Source organism: Myodes glareolus, chromosome 8 (assembly GCF_982192425.1).
Source record: "Myodes glareolus chromosome 8, mMyoGla1.1, whole genome shotgun sequence".
Lineage (NCBI taxonomy): Eukaryota > Metazoa > Chordata > Mammalia > Rodentia > Cricetidae > Myodes > Myodes glareolus.
This window is the reverse complement of record NC_142033.1, coordinates 71,144,809-71,171,026: the sequence shown is the minus strand read 5'-3', so window position 1 is coordinate 71,171,026 and position 26,218 is coordinate 71,144,809. Positions and strand designations below refer to the sequence as shown.

The following is a 26,218-nucleotide window of genomic DNA, read 5'->3' as shown; positions in this document are numbered from 1 at the left end:
TGATGGCGCATCCTCTTAATTTCAACACTTGGGAGACAGGAGAATCTCTAGTTGTGGCTTGTTGGTCTACATCCAGTGAAGATCTATCTCCAAATAAATAAATGAATAAATAAAATTTGTTAAATTTTGTCTTGTGAAATGCTGATTTTCCAACCAGATCTTTATCACACATAAGATCACCTTCCCTTGTTCCAGATGCTGTTATGCCTCAGGCTACAACAGTGCCTGGCATAGTAGCCTTGGTGTACTGTTTATGTCAATTAAAATTTGTCATTCTAGAATTATTTCAGAGAAATGTAAGATCATAAAAAGTAAAAATACTACTGTAAAATTCAAGTACGACAAAGAAGCCAGAAGTAGTTTCTGAACATATGTTAAATGGAATTGTTAATATATTTTTAATGTATATAATATAGTATATACTTTTTTAAATAGAAAATTCAACTTAGTTTTCTTTTCTATCTTTTATCTATTTATATGATAACTAAGACCCTTTCTAGAGTATTTTTTTTCTACTTCTATTACTGTAACAAGTAACTTGAGGCAAGCTGCTTCATAAGGAAAAGAGGATTATTTTGACCAGTAGTGTTACAGATACAAGGTCCAAGGGCTCATCTGGTGATGGCCTTCTTGAGGTCAGAGTCCCAGTGTGGTGCAGAAAATCTCCCATGGCAAAAAGTAAGGAGCCTGAGTGTCCAGGTTTCTAGAATATTCTCGCAGGCCTGCCTTATAGTACTCTAGTCTGTATTATCTCAGAAATAAATGCTTATTGCATTAGCTATGTGAGGGAAAGCTTACCATCTGTGCTTTTGTTTGTCTGTCCTGTAATGTTCTGACCCAGGAGTTCAATCTAAGCCTTCTGGCTCCTTGCTTAAGCCTTGGCATGAGTGAGATTGCTACTGGCCAGAAGAGTCACCTTTTTGAAGCAGCCCGTGGGGTGACTCTGGACCGGGTAGCCAGTGTTGTTCAGCAGCTTCCTGCTGTCCATCAAGTCTTCCAGCCTTTCCTGCCTATAGAGCCCACAGCCTACTGGAGCAAGTTGAATGATCTACTTGGTAATTTAAATATGGTTTCCTTAGATGTTTCTCTCTTTATTTGTCTCTGTCTCTGTCTCTCTCTCTCTGGAATGTTGGGATGGTGGTAGCAAAATATGCAAGCCAGAGGGAGGCAGGGTCTCTCACTGAAGCTAGATTCGCTAACCAACAGGCCTTTGGTATCCTGCTGTCTCAGCTGAGGTTACAGGAGCATATCCCACCTAGGTTTAATGTGAGTGCCAGGTTTCCAAACTCAAGTCCTCATGCTGTGTAGCATGCACTTTATCCACTGAACCATCTTCTCAGTCCAAGTTATCTTAATTTTTTTAAATTATTTTATGTGTATTGGTGTTTTATCTGCATATATGTCTGCACCACATGCATGCAGTGCCCATGGAGCCAGAAGTTGGCATCAGATCTCATGGGACTGGAGTTACAGGTGGTTGTGAGCAGCTGGGGATTGAACATAGACCCAGTGGAAGAGCCCATACTCTCAACTGCTGAGCTATGTCTCTAATCCCAGGTTATCCTAGTTTTAAAAAGTATTTCAGATCCAGCACAGTGCTTCACCCCAAGCACATATATAGTCAGGGGTGTTGTTCTAAAACACTGGAAGGCTGACATAAGTAACTGAGAAACTTCACCAAATCTTAACTCTAAAATGTCTTTCTTTGGGGCTGGAGAGATGGCTCAGTGGTTAAGAGCATTGCCTGCTCTTCCAAAGGTCCTGAGTTCAATTCCCGGCAACCACATGGTGGCTCACAACCATCTGTAATGAGGTCTGGTGCCCTCTTCTGGCCTGCAGACATACATGTAGATAGAATATTGTATACATAATAAATAAATAAAACAGATATTTTTAAATAAATAAATAAATAAATAAATAAATAAATAAAATGTCTTTCTTTGTTACTTGACTACTCTTGGACCTAGAAAATCAGGGTTCTAAGTCCTTCAGGAATACTGACTTAGACTCAGGGCAAACCAGGTTCGGACTGTATGTAACACATATGGGTGGACATGTACAAATGTGCTTTCTTGGTGTTAACATCCTCAAATGCACATAGCCATGTGAAGGCTTATGGAAGGGAAGGGCCTATGCTAACAGTCTGAGTCACTCATGCCAGTCTCATGTTTCAGGTGATGCTGCATCATACCAGTCTCTGACCACACTTGCCCGTGCCCTGGCACAATACCTGGTGGTGGTCTCCAAAGTGCCTGCTCATTTGCACCTTCCCCCTGACAAGGAGGGGGACATAGTGAAGTTTGTGGTAATGACACTTGAGGTAAGAGCAACCCTGAAATGCTGTGTCTTTGTGAGGATAGGCTTTGTGAGTAGCACTAAGATGAAAGCCAACAGCTGACTGAGTATGGTAGTGCACACCTATTAACCCAGCTACTTTTTAGGTAGAGGCTGGAGAATTGTGGGTTTCCTGCTTGTAAGGATATGTCTGGGTAAAGAGCTAGAGCCTGTTTCAATAAACCTCAGGCAGGAAGAGAATGTCTATTGTCAAAGTCTAATTCCTGACTTTACTGAGTCTTTCACCCTCACCACAACACCCACAGTGAACCAGGGAGGTCTGTAAGACATCCTCTTGTCACAATTCTACAATCCTAAGGTGAATCCTAATTCAAATCTAGGCAGTGTTATGTTTTAAGTTGGGCAATAACTTAGGCATCTTCCCCTGGGAAATTAAACACTTGGACCCTCAAAGTATGTATCCATATGCTCTGTAGTTTTGTTACCTTGCCATATGACTACTAGAAAAGAGCTTCAACCTGTGCCAGAACTGTGCTGCCCATCCTGAGCAAGAGTTGACACAGTGCACTAAGAAAAGAAAGTTTCCTGAGGAAGTGTGGTACAGAGGCACCAGCTGAACTAGGCTGAGTTAGGTTGTCTTAACTTGTCTTAGCCCAGTGGAGAAGACTGGAAAGCAAATGTATGTGTTAAGTACTGGGTAGCAACTCCTAGTCATACCCTGAGCCTCACAGTCAATGTCATGCTACTTGGTTCCCACAACAACGCCAAAGGATGAACTCTCTGTTCCCATTTTACACATAGGGAAGGAAGCTCAGAGAGGTTCAGAGACTTGCTAGAAGTCGCTAGTCATAAATACTCCCAAACTCAGCTCTCAGCTTTGTGACTGAGATTTAGACAGATCCTATTTGGAAATCCTATGTTACAGGAGCCCTTGAGAAAAGCCTCTGACTGGAGGCTGTGTGGCTCAGGACAAGTTTCTAGGTACCCAGGGTTCTAAGGATAAAGATATCTAGAGTGGTTGAGTACTCTAACAGAGTGAAGGCTGAAACTTTGGGGTATAGGTGGATCAGGACTGAATATTAAGAAACCTGGGAATGACAACATAGAAACCTAGGTCAAAACCGTTTTTCTAGAAGGAAGTTGGCTGATCTCTTGGCCACTCCATCTTTCCATGGTCTTCTATAACTTTTAATGGCACTGTTCTCTAGAGATGCCTGAGACACAGTACTGGGTGAGCATTCTAACAGTGCTTCCCTCTAGGCCCTGTCATGGCATTTGATCCATGAGCAGATCCCACTGAGTCTGGACCTCCAAGCCGGGCTAGACTGCTGCTGCCTGGCACTACAGGTACCTGGCCTCTGGGGGCTGCTGTCTTCCCCAGAGTATGTGACCCATGCCTGCTCCCTCATCCACTGCGTGCGATTCATCCTGGAAGCAAGTAAGTCCTAGTCTATGAATAACTTTGTTTTCACAAAGCTAAACTGGTAATCAGCAATACATATCAATCATGAATATTTTTTCTTCTTGTCTCCTATTTCCCAAGAACCAGTTAGGACTTGGAGTGGAATGGATGAATTATAGGTGCTGCCTTTAGAAGGCCCCATCTTTCCACCCCCAGACCTTGATATTACACTGGAACTTAACTCGAATTTGCTTTTCTAATTATTTTGTTTAGAGTTTGGAGTTCCAGCTTTTAAAAAATACTTTTTAAGTTTTATCCCTTTGATCTTTAGTCTTAGTTGGCTATTTGATGTTCTTAGTCCTGAATGATTATAAGATTAACAAGATTACATTCAATAGATGACTTCTGTTAGAGTTGAAGTGTGTGCTTGCATACTGCATTGTAATGCTAATATGTTGTAAAATAAAAGGGATTCATTCTTTTCAAGGAACAGTGTCCTCAACCAGGGTCATTAGCTAAAAATTTTTAAAAATTGGACATTATAGTTTACATGTTAGAGGATGTTTTGAAGTTTTATGTTTTCAAATTAAACATTATAGAGTAGTGTTTTGATCTTTCATTATTTAAATTGTTTTCATCTGTGCATTTGTAGCCAACTTGGAAGCAGAGATCCAGGGATTAATTTTAAAAAGCTAAGCTTCTTAGTCATAGTGATGCTTTTAGCAGTATTGGCTGGTAAATAGCCTGATAAAAACTCCAGAGTGGAGATGGCAAACAGTGCACTTAGAAGCCTGAATATGGAAGCACAAGTCTTTGTGTATTCATGATTATCCAAAGCACTGATGCCTACATTTAGTGTTATCCAGTGCTTTTAGTTTTACTGAGATTGTCTCTAGAAATCTAGCCTTAAGTTGACATAGCTGTCTTTGCAAGTTTTTATGAGGCTGCACAGGTTTGAAGTCTTGAGTAGAAAGAAGGGTTAAAGTGTATATTCTGCTGTGATTTCAGTTGCAGTGCAGCCTGGTGACCAGCTTCTCAGTCCAGAAAGCAGGTCAAATACTCCAAGGGCTGTCAGAAAGGAAGAAGGAGACTCAAACATACAAAGTAAGTCATAGGACCTCTCCACTTTTTTCTCCCTTCTGTGTTTCTTTGAGGCCTTCAATCATTCACAAAAGAAACTTGTGAAGTGGGACTCTGAACTCCACGAAACTCTCTAGAGCTCATCCAGAGGATTGAGGTTTTCTGACAATGAATGCATACATATTCCTATTTTTGTGTGCCCTGTTTTTCCAGTGAAGACTCCCTCTCCCCTTGGACGAACTTGGTTCATTCTACATCCTTCCTCACAGCCTGGATTTGCACCTCTTTTCTGGGAAGCCCCCATCTTAGTCCTCAGTACTTGGCATATAACTCCTACTTGAGAATGAAAATGTTTTTTTTTTTTTTTGTCTGTATTCCCAAAATTGCTGCTTGGCCTGTTTGTAAGTGTAAATTAAATTTTGAATAAATAACTCAAAACACTAAGGAATTTGAAGTTAGTGCAGATACTCACATAGTATACTGTAACCTTAATGACTATTTCAGACATCTCTTTTGGTGGCATTTGGTGACTTGTTTTGTGACAGGATATCACTCTGTAGCCCAGGCTGGCAGTGAATTCATGAACTTCCTGCCTCAACCTCCTAAGTGGTAGATAGATGCTATTATATTGAAAAAAAAAATTACTGAAATCACTATTATTTAAAACTGTTCTGAACTTAGGCACCACATTGTCTTTTTCTGATCTTCCTTATTGCTTCTAGGGTAGTTGTGGCAAGACAGAGCACATTTCACCAACTGAATTCTTGCCTTCTAACTTCCAGACTTCTAGAACGTTTTTAGTTCCTTGACCCTAGAGGCTCAAATAGTAGGAATGCTACCTACAGCTGCAGCCCTTCTCACACAGGTGGGAAAGCAGGTGCCATTGAATGTTTATCTTTCCTAGGGTCGCCAGGAGCCTCAGCCCTGCTCTATTGCTCCAGAAATGGGACTTTGTAATCATAGGTATAGAGAAATGCCTAGTCACAGCCCAGCATTGTGACATGAGCCTGTCTGTAATTGCAGCACTAAGGAGGCCAAAGTAGGAGGGTCATGAATTTGAGTTGAGCTGAGAGAAACCATTTTAAAAGATGAAGATACTTGGGCTGGAGAGATGGCTCAGTGGTTAAGAGCTTTGCCTGATCTTCCAGAGGTCCTGAGTTCAATTCCCAGCAACCACATGGTGGCTCACAACCATATGCAGTGAGATTTGGTGCCCTCTTCTGGCCTGCAGGGATACATGCAGGCAGAATACTATATACATAATAAGTAAATATTTTTTTTAAAAAAAAGATGGAGATACTTATAGACAGAGCTTCCTTGTCTGTAGTCTTCCAGCTCCTGTTCCAAAATTTTAGGGTTACATAGTGGCTCATAAGCAACGCCATTTTTATATATGCTGGGTTCTCACTTTATTTCTGTCTTGAGCCCGTACAGTTCCTGCAGTTGAGTTATGATTTCATAATTTCTTACTAATACCGCAAAGTGAGGAAACCTCCACCTCATAGCTTTTTTTTTCCCTAGCTGAGCAGGAGCTCAGGTAATTCTGTGAGGATAAGATGCAGGTAAGAAAATCAGGCCATGTGAAGCACTGAGGCAAATGCCCACCATCATGAGAGTGGGTAGGTTGGCCCAGTGGCAGGAGATGACTTAATTAAGGCTTATATAATTTTCCTCATCTGTAACTCTCTTGAGGTCAGTTAATGAGATTCTGGTCCGAAGAAGTAATTCAGGTTTTATTAAGTTTTTTAAGTCACCTCCAGTTAGTACTTTTTTTATTTGTTTAATTTTATGTGTGAAGGTGTTTTCTGCATGTGTGCCTGCACCACATGCATGCATTGCCCAAGGAGTCCAGAAGAAAGTGCCAGATCCCATGGGAATAGAGTTACAGATAGGAGCTACCGCGTGGTTGCTGGAAATTAAACCCAGGTCCTCTTAACTGCTCAGCCATCTCTTCCTTCCTAGTTGATGCTACTTAAAGTTAGTCTAATATGCATCATTTCTTTTAGCTAGGGGCTTAATTCCTTAAGTTTAATAAGGATCCTTTTTCTATACTAGGAAGTTGCCTAAATTGTTGAATCTCATGGATAAGAGTAACTATCTGTCCATTTTACCACTTGTTTAGTAACAAGTGGTTTTCTAATTCCATGCTATATTGAGATTCAGGAAATATGAACAGTCCCTGCCTTCAAGATTCTGACAGGACAGATTGGTAGCTCTGGAATTTTCATCATCACCCTGCCTCTAAAGTTTCCATCCAAGGCTGAAACTCAGGTTCAAGACTATTACTGTATTTCCCACAGAAATTGTAAGAATTGCTGGTTTTGGATGCATACCAGGTGGGCTTATGTGAGCAGCCAACAGTCTTGGTAGACTGGACAGGGGTTGGTAGGCTTGATACTCTCTTCTCCATGGGTATACAGAGGAAGGGTAGCAGAGTTGCAGTGTGTTTTGACAGAAACTGCCCACTTGATCACCATTGTCTATGTAGATCCCAGTTATATTACTTCGGCCTGCGAGATGGTAGCAGAGATGGTGGAATCCCTGCAGTCAGTGCTGGCCTTGGGCCATAAAAGGAACAGTACCCTGCCTTCATTTCTCACGGCAGTGCTTAAGAATATTGTCATCAGTCTGGCGCGTCTCCCCCTGGTCAACAGCTATACGCGTGTGCCCCCTCTGGTAAGTCATTGCTGAAATAGGATAGGTGGTATTTACTAGCAGCCCTGGAGTGGGCTGATCCTAACTAAGACTGAAGTAGAATATTTTGGGGAGGATTCAGGAGAAGGGGGACAGAGTACTGGAATCTTGTGCATGCAAGGTACATGTCATACCTATCACTGAGGTACATTTTCAACTTGGTTTTTTGTCTTTGAGATTATAATTTAATTATAACATTTCTCCTTTCCCTTTCCTCCCTTTTAACCTCCCCATGTGCCCCTCCTGATCTTTAAATTCATGGCCTTTTTATTCACTAATTATTACTGTGTGTGTGTGTGTGTGTGTGTGTGTGTGTGTGTGTGTGTGTGTTCTTAAATATAACCTGATTAGTCTGTATAATCCTTCCTGTATGTATGTTTTCAGAACTGAACAACCAATTGGTATGTTCTTCCCTGGTAAGGCCACCTTTCCTGTTTCCAGCTTTCCTCAATTGCCTATAGTTCTTTCTGTAGGATGAGGCCTCATGCAGACCTTTGATTTTTTTTTGGGGGGGGGAGAGTGGGGAGGTAGGATCTTGCTCAATTTGATATGTAACCAGGGCTGGCCTCAAACTTGAGATCTTCTTTTCTATTTCCGTAATGCTAGAATTAGCTATAGGCATACATGCCCACTTATCACACAGTCTTTATTGCTATAACCCTCTCTGTGGTAGTTCCAGCATTTTGCATGTGGGTAGTTGTGACACCTGTATTGTCCCCCAGGCATTCTGTGTAGTGGCTATTAGCAAAAATACTGGGTTTTCAAAAATGAGCTAAAGTACTAACCTTCATTTCCACTGATGTGTTCATGTTGGATATGATTCTGAAGTGATTATTCTAATTAACGGTAAGCCAGAAATTTTACTCTTCAATTATTTTCTTTAAAAAGTATCACCTTTGAAGATTTCATACAAAGTTGGGCATAGTGGTGTGTGGGGGGAAAAAAAAGCAGATTTCTGAGTTTTAGGCCAGCCTGGTCTACATTGTTCCAGTATAGCCAGAGCTACATAATGAGAGACTGTATCAGAGAGAAAGAAAGATTGATTCATAAATTTAGGGACAACCACTATTGTGGGTTTTCTCTTAAAATTTTCTTCGCATATCAACTTAAAAAGGCAGTTTCTTGGTTCAGCAGAAACTTAGTATGGGAAGAGGGTTAACAGCAGCTATGCTGACCTAGCTGCTGAAATAGCACACTAGACAGACCCTTTCCTACAAAAATCCTCAACTAGAAAACAAAGCTGGCTCATAGCTGACTTAAGCCAGAACACAAAACCAGGCCCAAGGGAAAAGTCCTTTTTTTCTTCATAGAATAGGGCATGTGCCTATTGCTGGGCCACAGTCTCTGCATGTGTGTGTTTGCATGTAAAATCCTGGAAAAGTTCACATTTATAAAGTGACTGTCATTGGACCTAGAGTTGCAGAGGCCCATTTTGAGTACTGTGGCTTCACTGTGCTGGAAGTACTTACAGAAAAGAGCTATAGACATTGGGAAGAGCATAATAGAAACCCAGGAGCTCATCCAACATTGCTGCATGGGCTTTAGCCCTGGGCAGAAAGCATTCCTTGTGGAGACTGTACAGGAAGGCAGTATAGAGGTCATAGAAGGCTATAGGGAATCTGCCTACATAGGCCATGTGCTGTAGGTAAAACTCCTTTGAATTCCCTGGGTACAAAGGCAACTGTAGCAAGCATTGCAGAACCTCCCCTGGGCATGCCCCAGAGACTTTTATGATTGTACAAGAGATTTATAGAAGGCTTTTCTAATAAAGAGAGCTTGGTTGTAGGAATCTGGGGAGGCTCTGTTAGGTCCTCATGGCTTCACCAAGGCACATAGCTGAACTGGCAAGATAGTCTTGCTAATGGAATAGTGTAGGATATGCCTCAGGGTTCTGTTTTGTGCATGGTGCTTGTCCGGATATCTAGTGGCAGAACTCAACTTGTCAGAATTGATAGAATGAACAGGAGGGTTGGCCTTGTGCCTGATTGCCAACGCATATTTATACACGAGACTGAACTTTATTAGTGTTTGCCTTTTTTCTAACACACATTAATGATTGTGGGCATCAGCATCTCCCACAAGGAATCTAGCTTGTGTACAGCCGGTCTGAGGGTGTTACAAGAAGAGGATTGGCTTTGGGAAGGCAGAATAGAGTGGTGGGAGTAAAGCTTGGACTTGAAGGTTCTAGGCAAAGGGGTGGGAGCCTTTTGCGAAAAAGCACTGGCTCTGGAAAAGCCTATGTGAGTAGTGAGGGGAGTGCAGCTGGCTCAACGAGGAGACTAGTTGAGATAAGGGGGGGTCTCTTGTTTTCGTAGTGGCATCGCCATCCAGGTGTTACTCTCTTTTCATCTTCTCAGGTATGGAAACTTGGGTGGTCACCCAAACCTGGAGGGGATTTTGGCACAGTGTTCCCTGAGATCCCTGTAGAATTCCTCCAGGAGAAGGAGATCCTCAAGGAGTTCATCTATCGCATCAACACCCTAGGTACCCACAATCCTCCTCAATCCCCATATACCACACACATGCCCGAAGCTCCAGGGTAGGGCCATCTCATGGCAACTGGAAAGGTTCTGGGATAATGGGAACAAACCTTCACACATTTCGCAGCACATATGGAATTATGATAAGAAAATAGACCTAGGTGCACATAGACGAGGCAGTGTGTGGGGTTGCATATCAGGCTTTTTGAACAAAGATCCACATGTAACTATCACAGAAAGCCAGATCCTGTCTTCATACTCAGACTAAACTGTACAAGTGGGCTGGGAATATGGCTCACTCTATAGTGTTTGCCTAGCACCAATGAAGACCTGAGTTCAGTCTCCAGGGCTACAACAACAAACTGTAAGTAGTGGAAGTGATTTCCTCTGTCTGCTACTTTGACCTCGTGTTCTCACTTAGGTTAGGTCATTTTTCTCCTATGTGAAATGTGCAACTTGGGGAACATGGCAGGCTAAGTGTCACAGGAGCCACGGTGGTAGAATGAGGGAAGATAGATTTGGCCAGACAGTCCCACTCATCCTTGGCTGAACAGTGTGGAATCTTCAGTGCTATAGCCCATAAAATGGGTATTGTGTCCACTTCATGTGTTTGCTACAGATGTGAACATGAAGAATATACTTAGTGTCTTAGCAGTAGCATGAGTAGTTCTCCTGTCAGGCCTCTTTTTTGCTTTCTGAAGTACAATCTAAATTGCCCCCCCCACGCCTTTTTTTTTTTCTGGTTGAGGGTGTATCTTAGTCACTGTTCTATTACTGTGAAAAGATACCATGAACAAGGCAACTCTTATGAAAGAAAGCATTTAGTTGGAGGCTTGCTTTTAGTTTCAGTAGGTTGGTCCATTATTATCATGGTGGGAAGTAGACAGGCATGTTGCTAGAGCAGTAGCTGAGAGCTTTATATCTTGATCCACAAACAGCAGGCAGAGAGAGAGAGATACAGGGCCTGGTGTGAGCTTCTCAAATCTCATCGTCTTCTCACAGTGACATACATACTCCAACAAGGTCTCATCTCCTAACCCTTCTCAAACAGTTTATCAACTGGGGGCTAAATAGGCAAATATGGGACCAAACTCTTTTAAACCACCACAGGGTGTGATTGGGTAGTGTGATTATAATCTTCATAGCCTTCCCCTGCTGGGGTATTTCCTAGAAGAGCCCAGGTACCTGATCCATGTTAGTACCTTAGGCTTCTTCAAGTTGTCTTACTCAGATTTCAGCAGCCTACCTCAGTTTCTTATGTCTTTAAACAGTTTATCATTGTCCCCAGTAACTTCTGGGTAGGAATCAGGCAGCTCCCATGAAGAATTTTTTTCCTGCCTGTCTTAGTTATGTTTCTGTTACTTTAATAAACACCATGACCAAAATCAACATGGGGAAGAATAAAAGTCTATCCCTGAAGGAAGCCAGGACAGGAACCTAGAGGCAGAAACAGGAGTAGAAGCCATGGAGGAATGCTGCTTACCAGCTTGCTCACCAAGGCTTACTCAGCCTGTTTTATCAAAGCACACAGGATCACCACCCCAGGAGTGTGGTACCACATATATGGGCTGGGCCCTGCCACATCAATCACTAGTTAAGCAAACTGCCTTCAAACTCACTTGAGTCTGAGTCACACCCCATGTTCCAGGAGATCCTAGCATTTGATATTCTTCTTTTCTATCTTTGTTTCATCCTTGCCTTACAAGGAGTGCTGCAGATATTCTTGACTCCTGGTGGGAACACCAAATGCAGCCATTTGTTGAACTTTACTCTGATGTAGCTTTTTAGTGAACCTGAGGAATGGCCCCCTATATTGCCTTTGCTGCTTGCTGGAGTGTTCCCAGCCCAATGCCATGCTTTTCCAATCTGTTTTGAGTAGCTTTCATTATTTATGTTTATTTTCATTATTTATGTTTATTTACAGGACTCACATGAACATGCCTATAGTGCAGCGTGTATGTACATGGAGGGCAGAGGATAGTTGGCAGGAATTGGTTTTCTTCTTTTTCCATGTGGTTCCTGGGAATTGAACTCAGATTGTCAGCCATCTTGCTGACACTAATCTCACCAGCTTTACAGAGACCAAATTATTGTGTATGTTGTTCTGTGGTCTGGTCTGAAATCTCATGGTCAGACTTAAGGTGACACTTTTAAAATGCTTTGTAGACAGGAATAGCCTGGCCTGCTTGAGTGAAACCTGTGTGGACATCCTTGTCACTGTACCACACAATGGGGGAACTGAAGGGCAGTCTGGGCTGCTTAACTTGGCCTGTGCCTTTTGACCTTGATAATATAACTGACTTCCATGTACTACGGTGTCCTTCATGGTAAATGGAGAGACTGGTATTCCCTATGCTATAGGATTGCCCTGAAGATCTTGCGCTAGGAACATCACTGATGGCATTATATTGTCAGTGTTTTCTCATGGGTTTGGAGAGTTGGGAAACTATCTAATGTGATGATTGATTCCCAGGGTGGACCAGTCGTACTCAGTTTGAAGAAACTTGGGCCACCCTCCTTGGTGTCTTGGTGACCCAGCCCCTGGTGATGGAACAGGAGGAGAGCCCACCAGAGGTGAGACTTCTATAGCTAGAAAGTGGCTAAGTAGGAACCTGTAGCTATGGCAGCTGGTGACTCTGTTTTGGAACAGGAAAGCAGGCTGATCATATTTCAGCTGATGCTCCACAGTAAAGACAAACCCTCTGAGAGGCTTGGAGACTGAGGCTTCCAGTAGCTAGGATGCATCTTTTACTATGATACATTCTACATCAGTGATCAATAAAATTATTCTCTGTCAGCACTTTGCATTCTTTTGTTCATTTATCACTATCTGAAGGAATATCATTGAACTAAAACAAAAAAGGCATGAATCCAGGTCATGTTCTTGCTTCTTGTTTGTTTTGTTTTTAATTATCTTAGACGTTTTGTTTGCTTATTAATGTAAACCATGATAATAAGACATGAATAACCACCATATTTTTGTATGTTGAAAGTACTGGGATATGTGCCCTTGGTTCTGAGAGATGTGAAATGAGCTTGTGGAGATGACAGATAAGAGAGTGAATCTATATAGGTCACAAGTCATCAAGATCATCTTCCAACGTTTCTGTAACTGACAGGTTGCCAGAGGCAGTGTTCTAAAATGATAGTATTTAAGAGCAATGTCCTCTGAGGTAAATGCCTATTTGGAGTTCTATGCCAAATATTTGCATACTTCAGGTTTACTCCAAGGCCTAGGTATATAGATGTGTGACCAATGCCAAATAAACTTGAACAAAAGACTCTGGCTATGTGAAGCCACAGGAGGAATCTAATTCTCCTTTCTGAAGCCTTATGGCCCTTGGGCTCTGTATGAAGTAGAGGCAGAATAAGTGGTTGGTATCTTGCTGTCATGTTGTCAATATGTGGACTGTTCCTCTAGGAAGATACAGAAAGGACCCAGATCAATGTCCTGGCTGTGCAGGCCATCACCTCTCTAGTGCTCAGTGCAATGACTGTGCCTGTGGCTGGCAATCCAGCTGTAAGCTGCTTGGAGCAACAGCCCCGGAACAAGCCCCTGAAGGCTCTCGATACCAGGTTTGCCTGAGTTTCTATGTGGGCTACATTCTATTGCAGAGGATGGTGAGGTAACCCACTCCACTTTTAAATTCCCATACCCTTTCCTTTGTTAAAAGAATTGATGTAACATGTGTCTGTGGCCCTGCCCAGGGATATAGATCCTAAAGTGATTTTTGTCATTAGTGACAAGCTGAAGAGTTAGTATGAAAATTGTATGAGCTTCACTGGGTATTCAGGCTCAGACTTCCTGGGTCAGGAATGAGCACCTGCTGCAGGGTTTGCTTGCTGTTACACCAGCTGCTTCAGGCAAGTGAAAGAGAAGTCCTGGTGGTTTTCATTCCTGTGATGTTTGAAAAAAACAAACATGTTCTTTCTTTTGGTTCTGAATTTTAGATTTGGAAGAAAATTGAGCATGATCAGAGGGATTGTAGAACAAGAGATCCAAGAAATGGTTTCCCAGAGAGAGAATACTGCCACTCACCATTCTCACCAGGCCTGGGATCCTGTCCCTTCCCTGTTGCCAGCTACTACAGGTACTGGAAGGAGCTAGAACAAGAGTGTGGCTAGCATTCTTTTTTTAAAAAAAAAATGTTTATTTATTTTTATTTTATATGCATTGGTGCTTTGCCTGCATGTCTGTGTCAGATCTTGGAGTTACAGACAACTGTGAGCTGCCATATGGGTGCTGGGAATTGAACTCAGGTCCTCTGGAAGAGCTGTCAGTGCCCTTAACTGCTGAGCCTTCTCTCCAGCCCGTGGCTAGCATTCTTGCTGTGGCTTAACAAGGAGGCTGCATGCTGAGTGTATTGCCCCCATTTACAAGTCTCATGCTTTGCCTAGACTTGTACCACCATAAGCACCAGGGTGTATCTTGCTTCAATGAAGAGAATTTTGTAGGTTTTTTTTTCCTTTCCATTGTGTTTATTAAATGTACAAGTTACTGTATTGCATAAAGACATTTTCATACAAGTACGTAATGTATACCGAATGAACCCCCTCCAAAACCTCCTTACCCTCCCTTTGCCTTCACCCTCTTTTTTGTTGAACAAACTGCTTCAGTCTTATAATTACCTCATTCTTTTAGAAATTTAAGTACCTTGAAGACTTTATTTGGGGAAGTTTCTGTATGGAAATGCAGTGTGTTATGTATCTCAAAATGGTTTTGGGAACATTGAATTTAACAGAGCAGTGTGACTTTAAATGGCCATGAACCTAGACCTTGAGGAGCCTCTGTCTGGGCCTTTAGTGTTGGTGAGAAATGACATAGATACTTGCTCTGTAGAGTCTTGAGAAAGGTGTGGATAGATGGCTATAGGAACTCAGAGTACAGCTCTATGGACATTAGAGTGCCTTGGGGAGAGAATGAGTGGTGTGAGATCTAACACTGTTAGCTTGAGGCAGCCATAGGAAAAGAGTCTAGTTTGCCTACCAGGCTTGCCAGCTCAACAGGTTGCCAATTGACAATACTCTGAGACCTCCTGGGCCTCTGCATATCTGAGCCGTCCTGCCGTTGAAGAGGATAACCAGATTGGGCAAACATCTGTCCAGCCAGTCAGGGTCTTATGCAGTGCTATGATGACGTTTTGCAGGTGCCCTCATCAGCCATGACAAGCTACTACTGCAGATCAACTCAGAGCGGGAGCTAGGCAACATGAGCTACAAGCTGGGCCAGGTGAGTTACACCATTCTGTTCCCTCCTGAGGATTATAGGCTGAAATTATAGCCAGCCTTGTCTGTCCTCAGGCTTGAGCCACATACCACATTCAAAGAAAAGTTTTATTTACATACTTTATTCTAGATTTCAATATATTTTGCATATAAGCATGCAGATTTGTATAAAATATAGTGGAATGATATGAGACAGGAGAGAGCTAAGAAGCATGAAAGGTCGGGAAGGACAAAATAAAGTCAGATGAGAGCTGCTCAGTCAGATGCAGCACTAAAAGCTTCCTTGCTGCTAGTTCAGAGAGCAACTGAGTATATAGCTTAGCAGGTAGCATTACACTTTAGTAAGAACAATAAGGATAGTTGACAGCTGCTGACTGCAGGGGTCAGGGAGCTGTGGTACCTGCTGCTTTTCTAGACAAACCCCTCTGTTCCTTCCTACCTTTGCAGAGAAAGTTCTGCCCTAAGATAAGTCATAGTGACAGTTAGAATGTGATGCGCTCTTCAAAGAGTGCTTCTAAAGATGAGGTGATAAACAAGATGCCTGGGGCCCCTAGGTATGTGACCATATTCTAGGGTCCCATGGCCCTGACTTTGTATCCCTTTTGGCTCTGTTACATTCATTTAACTCTGCTTCCTTTAGTACTGGAGTTCCAGTTCCGGTGTCTGTAAGCTGAATATAGTAAGACTGTGTGGGTCTATTTTAGCCCTGCCTTGCCTGGGATACCATATCAGCTATCAAAAAAAAAAAAAATGCTACTTGGCTGAACTGCCACTTTGTATTTTGTGGAAAGAGATGGTGCAAGGGGCTAGGTGTGGAGAACATTGGCAACTGGAGTTTATCCACAATTCTCAGCTTGCCTTCATTGAAAGTATCTGAGGTCATAAGGGAAAATGCAGGAGGGTTTGTAGAGCAGCAATCAGAAGGGAGGTCACTGTTCATACTGTGAGTGCAAAACCCACTTCATCTGGAGCTGTATTTGGGGGCTTGGGGCTCTTGGCTGCCCCTTTACCTTCCTAAAACAATTATAGCTCCAACTGCATCCTTGGAGAAATATCTCTAAGCAATTAGCTCAGAAAAGCAGGGTCTACTCCTGGAAAACACAAATGAATGGGAACCAGGTTTATAAAATCTGTGTATGGTCCCCCTTCTCCAGGGACTGTAGTGTCACCCTTTGGAGCCTCTTTTATTTCATACTTTTCCCAGGCACTCATTCAAGCCTTAAACCTAAGGTCAAAGTTTTTCTGCCAACAGTTTAGCCCTTGTACCCTATGTGACAGTAGCATATAGGTCTGAAAGGGATAGATCATTACAGTGGTCTTATGTGCTCAGACTAGTGGACGGGCTTGTACCTACCCAACAAGAACTTTAAATCTGGTGCTTGCTTCTGTGGCAGGTATCTATACACTCTGTGTGGCTAGGGAACAATATCACACCGCTGAGAGAGGAGGAATGGGATGAAGAGGAAGAGGAAGAGGCTGATGTTCCTGCACCAACATCACCACCTGTGTCTCCAGTCAATTCCAGGTTTATAGTGGCTTTTTTTTTTAATAAGCAATTTGAAATTTCTTTTCAGTCACTTGAATATATTTGGGGTCCATCTTGAGGTGAACCTCTCATCTATGTATGGGGAAAATATCCATGTTTCACACTCTGCAGAAAACATCGTGCTGGGGTTGATATTCACTCCTGTTCGCAGTTTCTGCTTGAATTGTACAGCCGCTGGATTCTGCCATCCAGTACAGCCAGAAAGACCCCTGTCATCCTGATCAGTGAAGTGGTTCGATCTGTAAGTTTACCTTCCCCTCTTTCCCCACACCCAGAAGCATGTATGATGCTGTGCACACATATACACATACACACATGTACCAAATACACTCCACCCACACATCACACAAATACCATAATAGATGCACTAGATATACCATATGCATAAATGCATACATACCATACTTGTATGTGCCATGCATTTGCTAGATACACAGAGAGACAAATACATATGCAGGCATAGACACATATATACACATGCGTACATTCACACATGCACACACACACACACACCACCTGGTTTGTAATGTCTCAGAACCTGTAAAGGAACTCCTGCAGCCTCCCAGTTCTGGAGGGACAGAGTGTTTGAAGTTGGTGATGGTGTCAGGACAAATGTTCTTTTTCAGATCCAGAGCAGGTAAATGCTCTCAAATGTAGCACCGGTGTGTAGTATGCCAGTTGCTGTCACAGTTCCAAAGGCCCACCTTATATGTCTGTCTCTTCTGGGGTGGTGACAAACAGCTGTGGACTCCTAGACATTACCCTTCTTAGATAAGTAGATAGGTCTGATAAATAATCTCATGGTACTTTGTGCTCTTCCAGTATAGCCCCAAACATAGAGTGTTTGTTTTATGAGTGACATCTATCAATATTAACAGGGCTGGAAGAAAAAGCTGAAAGGCTCTAAAATAGTCGCTTGGTCTTTTTTAAAGTGATAGTAAGAACTGGAGAAAGCAGTAGTTAAGAGTATTGGCTGTTTTTCCAGAACCCAAGTTCCATTCCAAGAACCCACATGGGGGCTTACAACTACATGTAACTCAAGTTCCCTCTTCTGGGTTCTGTGGGCACAGCACACACATGGTATGCCAGCATACATGTAGGCAAAACACCCATACACATAAAAATAAATAAAAAACAAATAGATATATAATAGATAAGATAGTGGGGCCAACAAGATGTCTCAGGAGGTTAAAGTGCTTCCTGTGCAGCAGATCTGACAGTCTGAGTTTGATCCTCAGAACCCACAGCAAAAGGAGAGACCTGACTCTCAAGAGTGGTTTCCTGGCTTTCACACACATGCTGTGGTTTTGTGCACACCTGCACTTATACACATACATTATCCACACACTCAATTTTAAGTCTCCCCAATCAGTACTAAAGATTCCCCTATTTTTTCCCATGCCTTGCCACCCACTGCATTTTAGACTACATTTTTTACATTCCTCTGTGTGTAATGCTCACCTTCTTGTTTTGATCTTGCATGTCTCCAGCTTCTCGTGGTGTCAGACTTGTTCACTGAACGCACCCAGTTTGAAATGATGTATCTAACGCTGACAGAACTTCGGAGAGTGCACCCTTCAGAAGATGAAATTCTCATTCAGTACCTAGTACCTGCCACTTGTAAGGCAGCTGCTGTCCTTGGTATGGTGAGTGAGAGGTGGTGCAGAGGCTGCCCCCATTGAAGCACTTAGAACTTCTCTGCTTTGGGATCTGGTGTTGGTCAAATGTGCTGCGTGCATCTGCATACTTAAAAGGCCTGTCCCAGGGTAAGGTCCTTGGCACATATGAACCACAGCTCTGGTCAGCTAAAAGAACTCAGTACCTGTTGTATTGTCCCCACAGGAAACCGAGATGTTTTGTGGTGAACATGGTTGAAGCACCTGTGCCCCTTGGTCTTTATGCCATTATAGTAGGGTCCATCTTCAGGACAAAAAGGGTGAGGGCACTGGGACAGCACAAATATTGGAATCATGCCTTGCGTCCTTGGCCAGTCTGTCATCTTGACAGCTCCACTTCATGTCTCTGGTAGGGTCTGGATCCCACTGTATTGCTTGACCTACACAGGTCTTCCCTGGTGACCCATTTGTCATAGTAACCTTGCACTTCTACTTTGGGAAATGTATCCTTAGCATCATAATTGTCTTGGTCCAGTTGTACTGCTGTCACAAAACACCTTGGACAGGCTAATTTATTGACAACAGATATGTACTGGGAAATCCCAAATCAAGGTGTTCTTTAGATACCTGATGTGTACTTCATACCTAGATTCCCCCACTCATCAGCATTCCTCATTATTCTGCTTATGGTTTATCAGAATTTGGCTAGTACTACTTGGTTCTGCCTTTCCTGTATACATACTAGGTGGTTCTCATAGAAAATATATCAGATACATACATAAAAATAATTACCTGTGTGTTCCACCTCTTGTTGGTGCATATTGGAAGGGCATCAGTAAAGTAAAGTGACTCTAGACTGTTGGCTCAGGCACTTTCGCCCTTTCACTTAGTGTTAAAATATTATGTTTTTAAATTAGGTTAAAATTTATCATTAAATGTTAAAATTATCATCATGTTTTTAATATATTTTTCCTAGAATCTATTTTTGTAATAACAATAGAAACTTACTTGTTCAGGGCTAGAGAGAGGACTCAGTGGTTAAGCACACTTGGTGCTCTTACAGAATACCTGATTTTGTTTCTAGCACCCACATTGCCAACTTACAACCAACACCTTCTTCTGGCTTTTACAGGTTCCCATAATGCGCATGCATATTTAACATGTGGACACAAATACACATACCACATACAAAAACTAATTTTTTAAAAAAGAAACTTACTTGTTCAATAGACACATGAGTGGCTGCTATGCATGAAGTGGTTGGGGCTACTGGCAGGAGTGGTGTGGGTGAGCCTGTTGGAACCCATTTTCCATGTGCCATATGTGCCATGCCTTCCCTTGTTAGAACCTGTTGTCACTGTACCTAGAGGCTAGCACAGGTATACAGCATGGGTGGCCATGCTTAGCATCATCCAGAGAACAGTAACAATGAGCACTTAGTCCCTCTGTGTGAGCACACTCTTCAAAGCAGGCATCTTCTGGGTGTTGTCAGGACTGTGTCCTTGTGGGAGGTCCATTTTCCTTCATGGGGGGGCTTTAGTGGCTTGACTTTCCTTGTAACTGTGGTTTTATGCTCAGACCCAGGTTCCTCGGGCAAAATGTAAATCAAATGCATCAGGCAAATAATGGTGATTTTTAAAGAACAACCCCAAGGCAGAATGGTGACTGGCTCCAGTTCCCAGCTCTGAGTACAGAGGCAGCTGTCCTTGAAGGCAGTTGTCTTCTGAGAGGCTTTCAGCTACCCTGTGTTGCTACAGATGGTGTTGCACTGCTGCATTGCTTTTCCTGGGGAAACCTGAGCAAAGGTCTGCTCACCTCAGATAGGCCATTGATATCCAAGTCCAGCTTGTAAACCAGTGTATTTTTGGCTTTCCTCATATAAGCATGGATGAGGACTTTTCTATTGGAACTATAGTAACTTCAAAACAGATGCATACTAAAACATCCTACCATGGCATGGGTAATGTAACCCCAAGAGCTGCAAAAATGGAGCATCCTTCTCCCTCTTCAGTTAACCTTCCCTCCCAAGTCCAAGTGCAGCTGGGTCAGGATTATGTGCATTATGCTGAGGTTTAGGTTTTGGTCCTTAACTACCCATGCTATGAGGGAACATTATAGTTCTGTACTTGTGAGAGTCTTGTGTGGATTCAGGTAATCCAGCTCTTCTGATTTCAACATGGCACAACTGTGTCATGTCCAGAGGTCAGTGTTTCAAAACATGTATCCAATCTGTCACTGTTCTTTGCTCACTGTTAGATCTGCAGCCTTCAACAACATATCCTGGTGTTATGCTTAAAGAAGTGTGGTTAGAGGCCTTGGTTGTACTATCCTTAGGAAGAACACACGACCTCATGGAGATGGGAAGGGGGGTGAGAAGGAAGTAACTGGCAAGGACTGTTAACCTTCTTTAACCCAAGACCATTAGATACAGACTCCCCTGGAGAGGGTTGGATGGCCTCTTTGTTTCTGTGATAGCTCTGACTGTCCTGGAACTCACTCTGTAGACCAAGCTGGGCTTGAATTCAGAGATCCACCTGCCTCTGCCTCCTGATTGCTGGGATTAAAAGTATACACCTCCACCACTAGATGGCCTCTTCTGTCATGAGACCAAATGAGTCCTCAGTCAGCCTTTCCTGGTAGGGTGTTTGGTAGGTCACAGTCAGACACTGAAGTGCTGCTGCTGTAGTGCATCACACAACAGCAGCCTTCACTGCTGGACGAGTCCTGTGTCAAGGTGTGTGCTGGGTGTCTGGGCAAAAATTCCACTGCCACATTTAGAATACCCAGAGAAAGTGATACCATGTCAATCCAGGTTAGCACAAATTAGTGTCGAGAGCTCCACAACTACCAACAAGCTTTTGCTAGGAGGAGCCAGACCAAAGTCAATTATAGTGAAGAAACATGAGGCAGAATTAGCTGAGGGAGAGAATTCCTGGGTAAAGCCTAGAAAACCAGATTTGAATACTGTTCCAGAATAGCCATACAGAACACAATTCATTCATCCAGTAGGTAGACAAGGAGTAGACAACACATATGAGATGTTCTACAGAGGGCAGCAGAGCTCAGAATCCAGTGTTGTCAGTCAAGGCAGGTTATAGGAGCACCCTGCAACTCCAAAAGGGAAAGCAAGTGTAGGCACAAATCACATTTTTCACATAAGGTAGATCCTCTCTCAAATTCAGGTTTTTATATAGGGTCAGCACTGTACACCAACCTTTCCTGCATGGTATCCTGTCCCCGTTGTGGCTTCTACTGTGTGCTAGATTATAGCCAGGTTCTTTCAGTTTCAGGGAATCAGGCCATTGGCAGTCAGCAATCAACCCGTCTCCAGCAACTCATGTCTGTGCTTGTATTCAGGACAAAACTGTGGCAGAGCCAGTCAGTCGCCTACTGGAGAGCACACTCAGGAGCAGCCACCTCCCCAGCCAGATCGGAGCCCTGCATGGCATCCTTTATGTGTTGGAGTGTGACCTCTTGGATGACACTGCAAAGCAGCTCATTCCAGTTGTTAGTGAATATCTGCTGTCCAACCTCAAAGGAATAGCCCAGTGAGTGGAGCTGGCCGGGTGGGCTTTAGTATGGTCTTAACAACAACAAAAATAAAAAATAAAATAAAAGAGCCCTGTTTGACTTTAAAAGTATATACTAGAACTGGCATAGTAGTGCATGCTTATAATCTCAGCATTTGAGAGGCTGAGGCAGAAAATTTGGCATCAGCTTGAAACTTGCTGGGGTTGCAGATGAGCTCCTGTTTCAAAAGTAACAAAGTATATGCCAGGTTCTAGTAGGTGGCAGGCAGGGAACCCAGGAGGGTACCTATTTTAGAAAATAGTAGCCATGAGACACAAGAACACAAGTATATGTCAGAAGCTTTCATCTCTAGCAAGATGAAAAGTCCTGCCTCTGCATCATTCTCCTACAGCACTCACCACACTGATGTGGACCAGCTTCCTTATTCTGTCACCAGACTTAGCTTCCTCTTTAGTTTCTGATCACCCCCATGTTTCCTGTGAGACCCTTTACTCCTGCTCTGATCTCCACCTCCCGCTAAAGATGTCTTACATACAGCTGCACATGAATATATTGCTGGTCCTTTTGATAACATGTTGAGCCCATCACAGCTCTGTTTTAGAAGCAGAGGGAGGAGCTGTGGTCTGATGGAACAAAACTGGACACTCAGAGTTTGGGACATGAGTTAGGGATGAGAAGGGAGGTGGAGGAAAAGCCGGCTGTTCTGTGATGGATTGTCGATTGAGAAATGCAGAGTAAAGTTAAAAGTTTGGAGATGGTGAGGTCTTAGGCTGACAGACATAACTGCTGACAGCTGAGCAGAAGTGCTTTTCAGGGGCCTAATAGTCAGTGACAAATCAAGCTGGGACAGGGATAGCAGCTTGTAGGAAGGTGCTTTCTTCCCTGTAGTCCTTGCTGAATAGTACCTTACATGTGTGCAAGGTAAGCAAACAGTCACCCCTTGCAATTCCAGGTCCTGGCCTAGGGCAGAGTTGAGCAGGTTATGTGAAGGCCCAATCTGCTGAGGAATGAAGAAGGCAAAGAGAACTGGGGCGGGTATGAGTGTCCAGTCAGATAATAAGTAGACCTGGCTTACTGCTTTGGGCAGAGTCCCATGTCACATACAAAGCAGTAGCCAGTTCCTAGATGTGACAGTGTCATTTGAACACATCTGAAAGGGTAGAAGAGATGATGTGTGGTTCCTTTGTTTATGGTGACATTGATTTAAATCATATGCTAGCCAGGTCCCTACTGTTGCCATTGGCAACAGGTACCAACTGGGATCCCATAAAATGGGATCCCATAAGATGGGATCCCATAAAATGGGAGTGTTACAAGTTAGCACATGCTACACATGGAACACACACACACCCTGAGGAAGCATCTTAAACATAAAGAATCTGCAGGGTGAGTGAAGCAGCCTATGAAGAGGTACAGCACTGAGATGGTGTGCCAGACTGAGGTGTGCCGTGCAGTTCTGGAAACCGTGTAATCACTGGCACGGCCCAGGGTTCTATACTTGATAGACGTGAATGGATATGCTTTAAAACTGTTCCACTGCAGACAGCCAGGGGTGCTATATGTGACTAGGTATGATTTCTATCTCCCATTCTCAGCTGCGTGAACATTCACAGCCAGCAGCATGTGCTGGTGATGTGTGCCACTGCATTCTATCTGATGGAAAACTACCCTCTGGATGTGGGGCCAGAATTTTCAGCATCTGTGATACAGGTGAGACAGCTCTGGATGGGCTCTACTGGACACAGGCAGGCTTCCTTGTGAACTGTACCAGTGGGTCATTGTGCTTTTGAGGAGGATAAGAACAAACCTTTCTTCTTGTCTAGATGTGTGGAGTTATGCTGTCTGGAAGTGAAGAGTCCACCCCCTCCATCATTTACCACTGTGCCCTCCGGGGTCTGGAGCGTCTCCTGCTGTCTGAGCAGCTCTCTCGCTTAGATACAGAGTCTTTGGTCAAGCTAAGCGTGGACAGAGTCAATGTACAAAGCCCACATCGGGCCATGGCAGCCCTAGGCCTGATGCTCACCTGCATGTACACAGGTGAGCAAGTTGTAAGGGTCATCGACTCACCCAGGACCATTGTGCCTGGCCTAGCTTCTAGGAAGTGAAGCAGGAACATACTGAAGGTCACAAGCCAGGCATCATGGTGCTGCAGCTTTATTTTGGCCCTAAACCAGCTCTGTTACCTTTCCAGAAATTCTAAGGCCCAGGGCAAGGGAACAGTTCACATGGCACCACCATGTATAGGTTTCAGAGCTTCCTCTGACCACTGCATCCCTGAGCGTTGTAAGAAAGTTGAGGTGGGTCCTACCTTGCTAGGGACTCTAATCACCTGATTTTGAAGGGTCTGTGTTTATCTGGTCAAGTCCTATATGAGTCACCAAATGCTGATTTCAAGCCTCTTGTGTTTCAATCCTATAGCCACCTGAGTGTTTCTATTTCAGGAAAAGAAAAAGCCAGTCCAGGCAGAACCTCTGACCCCAGCCCTGCTACGCCTGATAGTGAGTCTGTAATCGTTGCTATGGAGCGGGTATCTGTTCTCTTTGATAGGTAAGAAATGCAGCACAGCCCTACCTCTAACCTCACTAGTCATTGGCTATCCTAGAGCCAAATTCAGAGCAATTGCCTCTATGTGTATTTGTTCATCCTCTTAAACTTTAAAATGCATCTTGTGGCCATTTTTCAATGCTTGAATATTCACAGAGTACCACTTGGGGACAGCTGAACCCATGTAGGTTACAGGCACATCACTGCCCTCATTGATCCCACAGTCCACTGCTAAGGAAATAAACACTCCTGGGCACTCCTCAACTGCTATTGGTGGGCCACATCCACAGGAAGACACAGCCAAGTGTCTGAGTCACTTGTGCACTTCTCAGCTGTACACTGCAGTTGTGTGTGTATTAGTGGGATAGTTGTAGGTCAGCTCTCTTTCGGGATGTGGCTAAGGGGCAAGTGTTGAATGTTGAGAAGAATAAACAGGAACAATTGGTGTGGGCGGGGTGGGGAGAGTCTGGTTGATGGAAAGAAAAACATGGTTGACACTAGTGCTCTCATATAGGACATGTAACAGTGAAAAGTTCTTGGAGCATTTTGATGTGGAAAGTCTCTTCTATAATGTCATCACCCCACCTATTCCTGCTGTTCCTTTATAGTGCCTTCTCACACTCTGCATTATTCTCCTCATAGTGGCAAAGGTCACCCACTCTGTGCCCAGATCAATCAGGGCAGCAAAAGAAAAGCCTGTGTGTCACCTTGTGATCTGAGCCCCACTTGGAGCATCTCTGTGTGTCAAGGGCCTCTGAGCCTCAGTCCATGTTGCTCTGTGAGCAGGACTGAGAGACCAGGAACCAGGGTGAAGCTCAGATCAACTCCCGTCGTTACAGGATCCGCAAGGGGTTTCCCTGTGAAGCCAGGGTCGTGGCAAGGATCCTGCCTCAGTTCCTAGACGACTTCTTCCCACCTCAAGATGTCATGAACAAAGTCATTGGAGAGTTTCTGTCCAACCAGCAGCCATACCCACAGTTCATGGCCACTGTAGTATACAAGGTAAGGGTGTCATGTATGGGACAAGGACAGAGCAGGGGGTTGAAGGCAGAATGAATTCCACACTTCCAGCAGGTCTGTCACCAGGGCTAGACTCATCCTATAAGAGGGTGGCAGCTGTAGCCCCAGTCACTCTACTCCCACCCCACCCCACAGCCTGACCTGTGCTCAGGACTCTCTCATCCCCAGGTTTTTCAGACTCTGCACAGTGCTGGGCAGTCATCCATGGTCAGGGACTGGGTCATGCTGTCCCTGTCCAACTTCACACAAAGAACTCCAGTTGCCATGGCCATGTGGAGCCTCTCCTGCTTCCTTGTCAGCGCATCTACCAGTCCATGGGTTTCAGCGATGTATCCTTCCATGGGTCTTTGGCCATATTTTAATCTCCACCAGACCTTTCTTATTCTCTTAGTATCAGGTTCAGGTCTCATTGAATGTTTTGAAACTAAACTGTACAGAACCCCACAGATAGCAAGGTAATGCTTAACTAACTCTTTTCCAAATGTTGCCTCAGTGAGGACCAGCCTCCAGCAGCTAAGGCGTTTGAGGGTGAATCTACAGAGTCAGAGTCAACTTTTCTATCTGAGGGAGTAAAACTTAATTCTCTGGGACTGTCAGTGGTGGTGAGGGGGGGGAACGATGGGACGGAACTAAACTCTCTGAGGCCTGTAAAAAGTAAAAAACACACTCTTAGGGTCTTTCTCTGTTCTCTCTCTAATCTTGTCTTTATTTTTTCTTCACAGCTTATATATCCTGACAAAATGTTTCAGAAAGTATAAAAATTACAATGTGGTTACATTCTATC

General features: G+C 43.6%; 1 protein-coding gene across 4 annotated transcripts in view; it reads left to right on the top strand.

Annotated features, from left to right (window-relative positions):
* Positions 1-26,218, top strand: part of Htt (huntingtin) — a 153,257-nt gene that overhangs the window by 121,582 nt on the left and 5,457 nt on the right. For 2 of the 4 annotated variants that reach the window (XM_085691996.2, XM_085691995.2), the window contains 19 exons: positions 842-1,055; positions 2,175-2,320; positions 3,556-3,733; positions 4,706-4,801; positions 7,266-7,453; positions 9,829-9,955; positions 12,425-12,525; positions 13,373-13,527; positions 13,903-14,042; positions 15,099-15,181; positions 16,572-16,702; positions 16,835-16,964; positions 18,214-18,369; positions 21,697-21,887; positions 23,466-23,580; positions 23,694-23,907; positions 24,312-24,417; positions 25,254-25,416; positions 25,603-25,763. In XM_085691996.2, coding sequence (XP_085548122.2) covers positions 842-1,055; positions 2,175-2,320; positions 3,556-3,733; positions 4,706-4,801; positions 7,266-7,453; positions 9,829-9,955; positions 12,425-12,525; positions 13,373-13,527; positions 13,903-14,042; positions 15,099-15,181; positions 16,572-16,702; positions 16,835-16,964; positions 18,214-18,369; positions 21,697-21,887; positions 23,466-23,580; positions 23,694-23,907; positions 24,312-24,417; positions 25,254-25,416; positions 25,603-25,763 — 2,795 coding nt within the window. Of the gene's footprint in view, positions 1-841; positions 1,056-2,174; positions 2,321-3,555; positions 3,734-4,705; positions 4,802-7,265; positions 7,454-9,828; positions 9,956-12,424; positions 12,526-13,372; positions 13,528-13,902; positions 14,043-15,098; positions 15,182-16,571; positions 16,703-16,834; positions 16,965-18,213; positions 18,370-18,565; positions 18,661-21,696; positions 21,888-23,465; positions 23,581-23,693; positions 23,908-24,311; positions 24,418-25,253; positions 25,417-25,585; positions 25,764-26,218 lie in introns of those variants that run through there. The other 2 variants (XM_085691997.2, XM_085691998.2) reach the window with 2 other exon arrangements.